This window comes from Abramis brama (genome assembly GCF_963993115.1).
Source record: "Abramis brama genome assembly, chromosome: 23".
NCBI classification, from domain to species: Eukaryota; Metazoa; Chordata; class Actinopteri; order Cypriniformes; family Leuciscidae; genus Abramis; species Abramis brama.
This window is the reverse complement of record NC_139985.1, coordinates 824,722-838,487: the sequence shown is the minus strand read 5'-3', so window position 1 is coordinate 838,487 and position 13,766 is coordinate 824,722. Positions and strand designations below refer to the sequence as shown.

The window sequence follows — 13,766 nt, the reverse complement described above, 5'->3', positions numbered from 1 at the left end:
TCTTTAAGGTGTGTCTTCCTGCAATACAGAACTGATTCATAATGTTATTAATTTATCACTCATGTTAATGACTTTTATACAGATTTTCAAAACATTTTACAATAAGGTCTCATTTGCTAACATCAGTTAATTAATGCATTAGCTATATATGCAAAATATTTGTATACTTTTATTAATCTTTAAGGTTAGTCCAATATAATTGTTCATGTTAGTGCATTTACTAATACAACTTTTGATTTAAAAATGTATTAGTAAATGTTGAAATTAACATAAATGCTGTTCACTGTTAGTTCTAATGTAATTAATTAATGTTAACAGATGAAAGCGTATTGTAAAGTGTTTGTGTTTTATTTGTTATTTGTTGCTGGCTTTAGTGTTTTTTATTTTTATTGTAAGAACTACACTGGACATGTTTATATGATGCGTCTTTTATTATGGCATTAATTAAATGATGATGGTGAGACATACATATTAAAATGAATATGCAAATAAAGATTTATTATTAATTTGAGACTGTTTGATTGTCCCTTCCTGCAATACAGAACTGATTCATAATGTTATTAATTTATTAATTTATCTCTCATGTTAATGACTTTTATACAGATTTTCAAAACAAGCAAGCAAACAAACACTCGTTGATTTAATCAAAGAACATAAATCATAAATGCACAGCCAGATGATCGTGTGATTGCGTGATTGCATCAGAGTTTAGCTCCCATCATGACCAGGTTTGTGGGAAGCCCGTCGACTTTCAGCACCTGGAACACGTTCAGCGTCTTCAGGAAGTCCAACATTCGTCTGTCGTTAGATCTGAACTCGCTGAAAACCCCTTTAGAGCCTGAGAAAACACACACACACACACGATTTTTTCGATTAACCGTTTTTAAAAATGTGGTTGAGTCGATATCGATCCTCAAAGCCACGAATCGATCTTTTTCCCCCGTTTATTTCCGTAAACACTGAACATAAAATCTGATTAAACTATATGATTAAAAATCTTATTACTAGTCTTTTTTAATCTAATTTCTGTACCTGAGAACCTTATTTATTACAATACAAGGACAAATGGGTCAAAAACAATAAGTATTTTATTCATTTATTACTTCCTTTGTGTTGGGGCCAGTGAAAATAGAACAATTGAAATCAGTGAATCGAATCGAGATCTTTTGAATCCGGACATCTGAATCGATACCCAGCCCTACACTAAAAAATAACTAAAAAGTTGCCTTAAAATTTTGAGTTCATTGAAATTAAAAAATTTGAGTTAATTCAAAGAAGTAGAGATTGGTTTAATCAACAGAATCTCAAAATATTACGTTATCTGAACCACATTAATTATCTAAGTTGATTTGACAAAAGAAAAAAGTTGTGATAACAAATCATGAAAATATTTTTTTACAGTGCAGTATTTACCCTGTCAAACCTTCCTCATGCCAAACAGTTGCCTGATTTGTGTTGAGAGTGTGACGCTGGTCAGCCATTGGTCGAGTGTGAGTGTGACGCTAGTCAGCCATTGGTCGAGTGTGTTGAGAGTGTGACGCTGGTCAGCCATTGGTCGAGTGCGTTGAGAGTGTGACGCTGGTCAGCCATTGGTCGAGTGTGTTGAGAGTGTGACGCTGGTCAGCCATTGGTCGAGTGTGTTGAGAGTGTGACGCTGGTCAGCCATTGGTCGAGTGCGTTGAGAGTGTGATGCTGTTCAGCCATTGGTCGAGTGCGTTGAGAGTGTGATGCTGTTCAGCCATTGGTCGAGTGTGTTGAGAGTGTGACGCTGGTCAGCCATTGGTCGAGTGTGTTTTGCGTTGAGAGTGTGACGCTGGTCAGCCATTGGTCGAGTGTGTTGAGAGTGTGACGCTGTTCAGCCATTGGTCGAGTGTGTTGAGAGTGTGACGCTGGTCAGCCATTGGTCGAGTGCGTTGAGAGTGTGATGCTGTTCAGCCATTGGTCGAGTGTGTTGAGAGTGTGACGCTGGTCAGCCATTGGTCGAGTGTGTTTTGCGTTGAGAGTGTGACGCTGTTCAGCCATTGGTCGAGTGTGTTGAGAGTGTGACGCTGTTCAGCCATTGGTCGAGTGCGTTGAGAGTGTGATGCTGTTCAGCCATTGGTCGAGTGCGTTGAGAGTGTGATGCTGTTCAGCCATTGGTCGAGTGTGTTGAGAGTGTGACGCTGGTCAGCCATTGGTCGAGTGTGTTTTGCGTTGAGAGTGTGACGCTGTTCAGCCATTGGTCGAGTGTGTTGAGAGTGTGACGCTGTTCAGCCATTGGTCGAGTGCGTTGAGAGTGTGACGCTGGTCAGCCATTGGTCGAGTGTGTTGAGAGTGTGACGCTGTTCAGCCATTGGTCGAGTGCGTTGAGAGTGTGACGCTGGTCAGCCATTGGTCGAGTGTGTTTTGCGTTGAGAGTGTGACGCTGGTCAGCCATTGGTCGAGTGTGTTGAGAGTGTGACGCTGTTCAGCCATTGGTCGAGTGTGTTGATAGTGTGACGCTGTTCAGCCATTGGTCGAGTGCGTTGAGAGTGTGACGCTGTTCAGCCATTGGTCGAGTGCGTTGAGAGTGTGATGCTGTTCAGCCATTGGTCGAGTGCGTTGAGAGTGTGATGCTGTTCAGCCATTGGTCGAGTGTGTTGAGAGTGTGACGCTGGTCAGCCATTGGTCGAGTGTGTTGAGAGTGTGACGCTGGTCAGCCATTGGTCGAGTGCGTTGAGAGTGTGATGCTGTTCAGCCATTGGTCGAGTGCGTTGAGAGTGTGATGCTGTTCAGCCATTGGTCGAGTGTGTTGAGAGTGTGACGCTGGTCAGCCATTGGTCGAGTGTGTTTTGCGTTGAGAGTATGACGCTGGTCAGCCATTGGTCGAGTGTGTTTTGCGTTGAGAGTGTGACGCTGGTCAGCCATTGGTCGAGTGTGTTGAGAGTGTGACGCTGTTCAGCCATTGGTCGAGTGCGTTGAGAGTGGGACGCTGGTCAGCCATTGGTCGAGTGTGTTGAGAGTGTGACGCTGGTCAGCCATTGGTCGAGTGCGTTGAGAGTGTGACGCTGGTCAGCCATTGGTCGAGTGTGTTTTGCGTTGAGAGTGTGACGCTGTTCAGCCATTGGTCGAGTGTGTTGATAGTGTGACGCTGTTCAGCCATTGGTCGAGTGCGTTGAGAGTGTGACGCTGGTCAGCCATTGGTCGAGTGCGTTGAGAGTGTGACGCTGGTCAGCCATTGGTCGAGTGCGTTGAGAGTGTGACGCTGGTCAGCCATTGGTCGAGTGTGTTGAGAGTGTGACGCTGGTCAGCCATTGGTCGAGTGCGTTGAGAGTGTGACGCTGGTCAGCCATTGGTCGAGTGTGTTGAGAGTGTGACGCTGGTCAGCCATTGGTCGAGTGTGTTGAGAGTGTGACGCTGGTCAGCCATTGGTCGAGTGCGTTGAGAGTGTGATGCTGTTCAGCCATTGGTCGAGTGCGTTGAGAGTGTGATGCTGTTCAGCCATTGGTCGAGTGTGTTGAGAGTGTGACGCTGGTCAGCCATTGGTCGAGTGTGTTTTGCGTTGAGAGTATGACGCTGGTCAGCCATTGGTCGAGTGTGTTTTGCGTTGAGAGTGTGACGCTGGTCAGCCATTGGTCGAGTGTGTTGAGAGTGTGACGCTGTTCAGCCATTGGTCGAGTGCGTTGAGAGTGTGACGCTGGTCAGCCATTGGTCGAGTGTGTTTTGCGTTGAGAGTGTGACGCTGTTCAGCCATTGGTCGAGTGTGTTGATAGTGTGACGCTGTTCAGCCATTGGTCGAGTGCGTTGAGAGTGTGACGCTGTTCAGCCATTGGTCGAGTGCGTTGAGAGTGTGACGCTGTTCAGCCATTGGTCCAGTGCGTTGAGAGTGTGACGCTGTTCAGCTATTGGTCGAGTGCGTTGAGAGTGTGACGCTGTTCAGCCATTGGTCGAGTGCGTTGAGAGTGTGACGCTGTTCAGCCATTGGTCGAGTGCGTTGAGAGTGTGACGCTGTTCAGCCATTGGTCGAGTACGTTGAGAGTGTGACGCTGGTCAGCCATTGGTCGAGTGCGTTGAGAGTGTGACGCTGGTCAGCCATTGGTCGAGTGCGTTGAGAGTGTGACGCTGGTCAGCCATTGGTCGAGTGCGTTGAGAGTGTGACGCTGGTCAGCCATTGGTCGAGTGCGTTGAGAGTGTGACGCTGGTCAGCCATTGGTCGAGTGCGTTGAGAGTGTGACGCTGGTCAGCCATTGGTCGAGTGTGTTGAGAGTGTGACGCTGTTCAGCCATTGGTCGAGTGTGTTGAGAGTGTGACGCTGGTCAGCCATTGGTCGAGTGTGTGTGCTGTTAAACTCACCGCTGTCTCTCAGCGCTGACAGCACCTGTAGAATCAGACGCTTCGCTGCGTTGTGATCGGGAACTTTCGAGTGGATCTGAAGAGCCATGACTGATGGGAAATCCTGCAGCATCGTCTCTGGATACTGGAGACATGAAAAACACATCGAGTTCAGGACATTAAACAGCATCTACTGTGCTCTTCCTCATCTTCATCTGTGTTTAGTGTGTAATGTTGGTGTTCGATCATGAAAAGCTCCAGTTCTTCTCTATATCAGTGTCAGTGTTCCTGAACTCCTGAAACGCCTCCACTGTAGTCTTGAGTTTCTTCCGGGAACGAACACGTCACAATATTCCTCATTATAATAATTAATGCGCAGAATAAAGGGGCGGGGCCTGGTTGAGTTAGTTAGTAGTGTGTTACACTGGCGGTTATGGTAAGAAGGGGCGGAGCATTTCCCAAACACACTCGAATCACTCGACCAATCAGAGCACAGTGTGCTTTTCAGGAGGAGGGGCTTCATAGAGACAGGAAGTAAACGGAGCGTTACTGACAGACTGGGAAGAGAGGAGCCGCAACAATGGAGAATATGAGGAAAATAATCAACATTCAAGTTCTAGTAGAGCCTGAAAACAACATCAAGACTGTAAAAGGAAACATTATAATCAATCTAGATGTCATTTCCATACCTGAGCTTTAGTCATGGCGGTCTTAGCATCACTGAGGGCGAACACGTAACCACAAACCCCAGAAGCATCATCTAGTATCAGACTGCAGTTCTGTGTCGGCGTGACGTGACCCTCCACCATCCTGACGGAGAGACAGAGCTTTCATTACGCGCTCAGTGACTAAGCAACAAAAAACTCTATATTATGAATTTTTAAGGCCAGACAAGTAATTTGTTGAGGTCAATTTGTAAAGAAAGACACACGCTTGCGCACATATATATTCAAACACGCATATCTATAGACTAAACACGTGATAGGCATGTGCACGCCGTCAGCGTTTACACAGATTCACGTTTTTCAAGTTTACACGGAGATGAGAACATTTTTCACATTTTTTCAATGCTTGCACATTGGATCCTGTTTCAGGGTTTGTGTTCTTGAGCTCCAAACACTGCTGTCGTGCAAATGAACGACCAGAACACATTAAAAGTTAATAACTAATGATCTTTACAACGGAAGTGAATCAATCAAAACTAACTTTATCTGGACAATAACTTTATTCTAGAGCTGCTGTAAAGCCTAAACAATCTCTGTTACTGTAATCTCCTATTATCACTGTAAAGCTGCTGTGAAACAGTCTATATTGTTAAAGCGCTGTATAGATGAAGGCGACTTGACTAATCGAACTAGATGAACTGGTATATTCTCACCGGTCGCCGACCAGCTCGACTTTCTGCTGCGTCTCCGTCTGCATCTCTTTAAAGATCTTCATCACCTCCGGCTGAACAACAAACAGAAGAATGTTGATAACCATTGACGTACACTATCAGTCAAAAGTTAGGAAGTGTAATTAAAAATGAATAAATTAATTAAAAGTGTAATTTATTCCTGTGATCAAAGCTGAATTTTCAGCATCATTACTCCAGTCTTCAGTGTCACATGGTCCTTCAGAAATCACTCTAATATGAGGATTTGATGCTCAAGAAACATTTATGATTATTATCAGTGTTGTTTGAGTAATGATGCTGAAAATTCAGCTTTGATCACAGGAATAAATTACACTTTACTATATATTCACATAGAAAACAGATGATTTACATTGGAATAATATTAGACTGTTTTTACTGTATTTTTGATCAAATAAATGCAACCTTGCTAGGCAGAAGAGACTCTTTCAATAACATTAAAAATCTTTTAACATTAAACTTTTAACATTTTTCAAAAAAAATTCACACAGGTTTGGAAAGACATGCAGGTCAGTAAATGATGACAATGATTATTGTGTGTACTGTCCCTTTAAGAGCGCGTCACCTGATCTTTAGGAGTGCAGGGCCGAATGGTGTAAACGCGTGTGGCGGGAGGACTGCGAAACAGATCCCGGTTCCCATGTGACGGCAGCATCCTCTAAACATCACGAGGAACACAAACACCATCAGAAAGGTCCAATCACAGGTCAAAGGTCAGTGTCATACAGAAGCGTACCTGGAATTCTCCAGATAAAGCACCTCTGAAACCCCACGGCTCGGGATCGTCACTCAAAGCCAGTGCAGGATGAGGCGTTCGACCTCCTGCAGAAAAACAACAGCAGGCGCTTTGTTACAGCTCAATCAGGACCCATGTTGGGGAAAGTTACTTTATAAAAAAGTAATGCGTTACAATATTGTGTTACTCCCAAAAAAAGTAACTACTTGCGTTACTTAGTTACTTTTGAAAAGTAATGCGTTACAATATTGTGTTACTCCCAAAAAAAGTAACTACTTGCGTTACTTAGTTACTTTTGAAAAGTAATGCGTTACAATATTGTGTTACTCCCAAAAAAAGTAACTACTTGCGTTACTTAGTTACTTTTGAAAAGTAATGCGTTACAATATTGTGTTACTCCCAAAAAAGTAACTACTTGCGTTACTTAGTTACTTTTTATGAAAAGTAATGCATTACAATCAGAGGTGGACAGTAAAAAAGTACATTTACTTGAGTACTGTACTTTACTTGAGTATCATTTTTTCTGGAAACTTTTTACTTTTACTCCACTACATTTGAAAGACAAATATTGTACTTTTTATTCCACTACATTTCTGTCAGGGTCCTTGAGTAGAAAGTAGTAACGTCAGTCAGGGGGGGATTTTAGTTGGAAATAAAAGGGTTGACTGATGTTGGTTTCTGACGTCAACCAGATTTGAATTTTAAACGCTGGGTTTGGTCTTCTGGCGACTGGCACTGATCACACACTCCGTCTCACGTACCCAGTGTTTTGACGTATGCTTTGGCCATGGTGACGCCACTCTTGATGTCACAGATGTAATTGTAAAGGTCATAGAGGATGATCCTGTTGGGCACATTGGACAGTCGATTGAACATCCGGACTACGGCGCCGCACATGTCGTCAAACTTCTCGGCTCTCCGTCGCCATTCTTCACCCTGCAACACATTTACATTTATACATTTGAAAGACGCTTTTATCCAAAGCAACATTCATTGCATTCAATGTGTACATTTACATAGGACCAATCAGAAAGAAGCAGGAGGCGGGACAACTGTTGCAATGTTAAATACTGAATAGTCACATTTCAAGTCACAATTATTTATATAGTGCTTTTTACAAAACAATACAATATAATATAGAATATAGCTGCAAGGCCACGCCCACTTCAAACGTTTTGGCGTCCCGTTGCGGACATGAATTGAAATGTCAACTTTTTAAAAAATAATTATTGACAATCAGACTCCAGAGACTCTTTCTGCGCTGGTTTGGTCCCGATCGGGGAATTACAATTTAGAAAAATCCAAAAAACTCGCAAATTTCGCTAGGGTGACGAATCAGAGTTCGTCTTGAGTGAAGGATTCCAACGATATAAAACACTTGAGCACGAACGGTTTAGGAGTTATGAGCTATTACGTCATTTTCACCGCTGTAGCGCCACCATCAGGCCGATTCTAACAATTGCAATAGGGTTTCAGTGCTAAACGCTCAAACCCGTAATAAATACCAACAAGCCTGAATGTTAAAAAATGTGTGTTGAGACTTCGGGATCATCATCACACTCTGACCTTCTCAGACTCGAGGTCCGACCGCAGCCAGTGCAGCTCCTGCAACATGACGAGGGCGGTGGGCCCGTGTTCGTACGGCAGATAGAAGAGCTCCGCTAGCAGCGTCAGGTCCGCTAGCGTCAGCGGCTCGGCCGTGTACAGCGGGTTGTCTTTGGGTCCCGGCTCATATCCGTCCGTCTGCATCGGCTCCTCTTCGTCTCGTTTAGAGCCGCGAGCGCCAGAGCCTGAACACAATCAGTGCACTGAATCACTTCAGACTGAAACAAGACATTATTTAGCATTAAAGTCCCCCTGTAGTCAATCATTATATCCCTTAAAACTCACCAAAATGACATATTTAAACGTTTTTTTCCTTGATGTCTTAAAATATCTTGACTGTAACTCGACACCCTTGCCTCATTTAGTATACGCGGTTCTATGAATATGCAAATGAGCCCCGCCTCCACTCACTCAGCTCAGAGATCCACTGGTTGACGATCACACGTTGATCTGATTGGTTACAAGGTAGTTTGTGACGTCAGAAACACCAGCGATTTCAAAGCGTGTTTTTGAGACTGTCTTTGGTTCACTGCAGTTTTAAGGAGGAAATACTCAGCAATGGAGTCGACTTATGAATTTACACATGGTTTGTCTTAAAGCACATTAAAAACACCACAGACACATAAACAACATTAAACGCTGGATTTTCACCACAGGGGGACTTTAAGTGATGCGTTTTACGTCATCAGCGCACTTTTTCTAACAAATAAATGTGAACTCCTCAGTCCAGGTGAAACGAAGAAGAGTAAACATCATTTATTTGCATATACTGACAGTGACAATACAGAGCAGGTTGAAAATCAGCAAAGTTCCACTTCAAGCTAAACGAAAGTGCGAAATGTTGCCTCTGCAAAAACAGTTAACATTTTATTTCAGTTAATGTATATTTATGTTGTTTTTAGTCTTAGTTGACGATAGCAACCCTGATGTTAGAGATCAAACTAGAGTTGAGTTTTTACCGTCAGGTTGATTGGCTCGACTGAACTCCACCAGCCAGTCAGTGAGTGCGAGCTGCAAAGCATCATGGGGGTTGTAGTCCGACCCGTCGTCTCCATCTGTGGAGCGATGACATCACAGCGACAGACATCAACACACGAAGGAAATGTAACGCTCTCTTACTTTTCAACCGAACGTTATTGCAAGTACTTGAAGTGCATATAGACAAATCTCTTATGTGGACAAGCGTGTTAATCGGGTGTGAAAGACTTCACCAGAGATTGGGGGTTTTATGGAGTTGAAAGGAAAATTATGTTCCTTTTTTATCAGTCTGTACTAGAAATTAGTGAAGTCTATTTATTTTATGTGTATGGTGTGTATGATAATATTTCACGTAATTTTTTAATGTATCAGGTTTTGGCGAAATGATGGCTATGGAGTCCATTACAAATTTCCCTTATCAGGAACAATAAAGCATATTTCACATGAGTCATCTTTACCCATAGGAATGTCTTTGTGAGCGTAGCTGGACTTGCACCATGTGGCCAGAGTGTGAATTGCAACGAAATTGGGCTCGAATTCACAGTTGGGGTTTGTGAGGACGCCCCTGAGTTTCGGGATGAGTTCTGTGGGCCGGTTCTTGAAGGGTCCGAGGAAGAGTCTCTGCGGGTCGTAGTCGTTGGCGTGGATGTTGTCCCAGATGACCGGGGGTCTCCTCAGAACGGCGGACACCTCGTCTATAGATGCCACACTGATGTCCTGCGACACCACCTTCGGCCCTGACACCGAGAAAACACACGTCATGCGTTAAACATTAGCTAATGAACCTTATTGTAAAGTGTTACCAAATATTCCATGTGAATAAGAAAGTGTTGGTCACATAAAGCGTGATGATGTCACCTGTCCAGAGCACGTCGATCCCAGCGTGGAGCTTCTCTCCGACCGTCTTCAGATAGGCCGACAGCGGGACACTCGGCGAGCAGAACGCCGCGCAGTAATCTACAATACACCACGAGTTTACCTTCTGCATTATGATCAGCACTGAGAATCATGGAAATAAGCTAGAATTCATATATCTGTTTTAGAGATAAAGATAATAGCTGTAACTGAACTGTGGAAAATGTCCATATGTTTGCAGATAGTCTATACATGTTTGGCCAATATCACGTGCAACAGTGTTATTTTAGTTTTATTCATATTTTGAATTAGCTTTACTTTTATATTTTTAGTTTTCATGTTAATTTAGGTTAATTTTTTGTCAGTTGGCTATGTGCTTTTGTCATTTTATTATGTGTGTATATATATATATATATATTTTATTTATAAATATATATATTCATTTAAGTATTGCTATTTATGTTTAATTTATTTTTGTTTTAAAGTATTATTTTAATAAATGTTATAACATTTTTATTTTTATACATTTATTTATTAATATTTTTGCTATTTATGTTTATTTTTGTTTTAATTAGGTTTAGTATTTATTTTAATTATTTAAATTTATTTATTTTTTATTTATTCATATTTTATTATTATAATTCATTTATTTATTCATTATTTTATTTATTTATTAAGTTAATTTTAGTTATTTTAGTTATAATATTTATTATGGTGCTTTCCTCTTATTATTTTAGTTTTTTGCCATGGCACCATTTCTAGTTTAAGTTTTTCAACTAATATTTATATTTTATTTCAGCTTAACAGAAATGTTAATATAATAGTTAATGTTAATGGTTTTAACTTTAGTTTTAGTTAACGATAATAACCCTGATATGCGATATACTGTATTATAGGGTATTTATTTTACTTACGTTTATTTGATTTTAAATTATTATGCGTGTATGTTTGTATGTGTACGTTTAGTGTGCAAATTTCCATTATGGGATAAACAAAGTTTTACCTTCCCTTACATTTTGTTTTGTTTTTACCATCATTGAAATACTATTATAGTTTTTATTAATATTTTGAATTAGATTTTATATTTTGTTTTCATCTTAAATTAAGTTAATGTTTTAGCAATTTTGCTGTATTTTTTTAAATACCTCTATAGTTTTTAATAATATTTTAGATTATTTAGTTTTAGTTATTTTAGTACTTCAACTTAAACTAACCAAAAATGAGAAACGCTGCCTTGGTTCAGGGTTAGGGTAAATAAAGCTTAAATAAAATGTAGTAAAAGTAAATTACTAGTAAATTGAATAAAAGTGTAGGTTTTTCTATAGTATTTTCCGTCAGTGAGCTGTAGTTGTGGTCAAGCGTCGCTGTACCGGTGGGGCAGAAGAGGAAGGTGTGCGGCTCGTCCAGGTGCAGGAACACCTCGTTGGTGACGGACACCTGAGCTTCAGCGAACGAGCTGAACGCTTCTTTATCAGAGGCACACATCTCAGTCTCGATGTCGTCAAACAGCAGCGCGAACGACCGGCAGCCGAACTCACACACCTGCCCGGGACAAACACACTAACATTATTAAACACAGATAATAAAATTCAAAGTTCAAGTGCCCTGGAATTCGATTCTGAACTGAAACAAGTCGTCAGTAATTCAGTCTCACTTCCTGCTGATCCTGTAGGTTTGTAGCTAATTAGCATAATGGCAGCCTCTGGTCCTGATTGGCTGAGCAGCGTCTCTTAGCTCCGCCCTCAAACACTGTATCTGAGACTGGAAGAGTTTGGTCTGTGATCAAGAGCTGAGATTCAGATATGATAATGAGCGTTTCTGACCAATCAGAGCAGAGCAGCTCTCGGAGAGGCGGGGCTTAGAGAGACTGAATCTTCAAACGAAGCGTTTCAGACACTGAGAGGAAAGAGCTGACGCTGCAGTGCAGATTATGAGGACATTAAAGTGTTTTTGACCTTTGATGAATGTGAACCTGTTGAAGGAGACTTTAAATATGAATTGATGTTTGCACCTGTCTCAGTTTCCTCTTGAGCGCCGCCACTTCTTTAGGGTTTGAGAAGGTGATGTCCAGCCCGGGTGATAAAGCGTAGATGAACTCGACGTTATGCTCTTTAGCAGCAGAGATCAGCGTCATGAGTTGCTCTGTAAAACACAATCAGCGAGTTCATCTTCAGATACGCCTGTCCTAATACAGTCACGCCTGATTACAGGGCTGATAACTGAACGCAATGTAAGCCGTTTTGAATGAAAGCGTAGATTCAGAGTGTCATCCCTTTATTGCTGTGAACTTTTTTTCAGCATTGTGTCCAATTTGTAGATTGCACACACAAATTGATTTATTTTTTGTCGATTTCCCATTCATTTCCTATGGTCGGTCATTTTTGACCGAAGACCACAAGTGTGACTATTTTTTGTGCAACCATTTTTTTTCAAGTTTCACACCATTCCGATGACATTTTTTTAATTTAAAACAGTGATTTACACTTGGCACTTTATGACAAAAAGGTTGCCGACCCCTGGCGTAGACGATGTAAATGCACAGAATGCACATATTTTACTCGTTTTAAAGCTCAAGTTTCGCCGTCACCTGCTTCCTCCAGGGAATACAGATCTCTCCAGTACATCCTATGCTTGTAATCATCTTTCGGAGCGTATAGATACGCGTTCAAGCCCCATTTCTGCTCCCTGGGAAGATACACACATCATCACACACACACACACACACAGATGAGATAAATGAACTGATAACACATGATGACATCTGATAACTGTGGTTTATTCACCTCCTGAAGAGCTCTTTTCTCTGGCTCATAGTCCACGGCCTCCCATAAAACCCTGCAATACACAAAGGTCACATGATCACAGACACGCCTCAATATACATTACAACAAGAATACACTAAATTCTAAAGAAATGCAACAGCAATGCAGTTTTGTGTATTTATAACGTGTAATACGCTATAGTCGAGTCAGCTTTATTTATACAGTCCAGCTTAAGTAAGTTCAGTGCTATAAATGGTTTTTATAATGTATTTCTTTTATATGTACTACATTATTATTATAATACAAGTGGTACATTCTGGGTATTATTATCATTATTAGAGTTTCAGTAAAAAAAATTAAAAACATTTCGCAGTATAAACACTTTAAGCTTAACATTAGTTATTAATATCATCAAGTTATTAGTGGCTCACCCTCGACCACTCCACTCAGGAAAATCTTGGATTTCTTGGACATGATTCCTGGTTTTGCAGCAGATCGATATGAGCTGATCAGTCAGATGTGACCCACATGCAGCTCTGTTTGTGCTCTTTAATGGGTTTGAACTCGCTCGACGATCTTTCTGGATCTGCTGACACACACTCAGCTTTTTGGATTGATGTTTATGTTTATAATCTCTCCGCTTCCTTATTGTACGCGTGGTCACACGTTCGCGCATGCGCGGTTTCTCAGCTGTCAAATAAACCCCGCCCACATGTGTGTAGCTCCGCCCCCCGCGAGCCCGCTTTCTGCCCAACTCTACAGCAGTTTAAGGTATTCCACACAAATAAACGATAAATATGTCGATAAAAGCAATAGGGAATCAAGATATGTGAAATATTTGCTTTTAGAAATGCTTGGAAATGGCAAACTGAAGTAAAAATAAAGGTGAATTTAAATCATTCATCTGCTTTAGTTTGAGTGGATGTTCGTTTTCCTCAGGCGCCTCACAAACTTATACAATGAAAAACTGATCATTTGTTCAGAAAACATATGTATTTCCTGTTTTTCATGGAATGTTCCAAACTAAACATGTTTTCTGTGAATATTGTTTTAATTGGTAATTCATTTTACAGGTTTTGCCGGTTCGTTAATGACGTCCTCCAGCACGTGACATCAATTTAGCGGG

The 13,766-nt window shown here is 41.4% G+C and overlaps 1 protein-coding gene across 1 annotated transcript; it reads right to left on the bottom strand.

Annotated features, from left to right (window-relative positions):
- Nucleotides 1-412: 412 nt before the first annotated feature.
- Nucleotides 413-13,304, bottom strand: ogal (O-GlcNAcase like). Its single transcript, XM_084101839.1, has 16 exons — nt 13,072-13,304; nt 12,662-12,713; nt 12,466-12,563; nt 11,890-12,020; nt 11,249-11,420; nt 9,882-9,980; nt 9,482-9,760; nt 9,005-9,100; nt 8,007-8,230; nt 7,202-7,376; nt 6,441-6,526; nt 6,270-6,362; nt 5,669-5,739; nt 4,980-5,100; nt 4,312-4,435; nt 413-838 (listed from the first exon to the last, which is right to left on the bottom strand). Exons 1-16 carry the CDS (start codon nt 13,112-13,114, stop codon nt 702-704), a joined length of 2,001 nt encoding a protein of 666 aa, XP_083957965.1. The 5' UTR covers nt 13,115-13,304; the 3' UTR covers nt 413-701.
- Nucleotides 13,305-13,766: the final 462 nt, after the last annotated feature.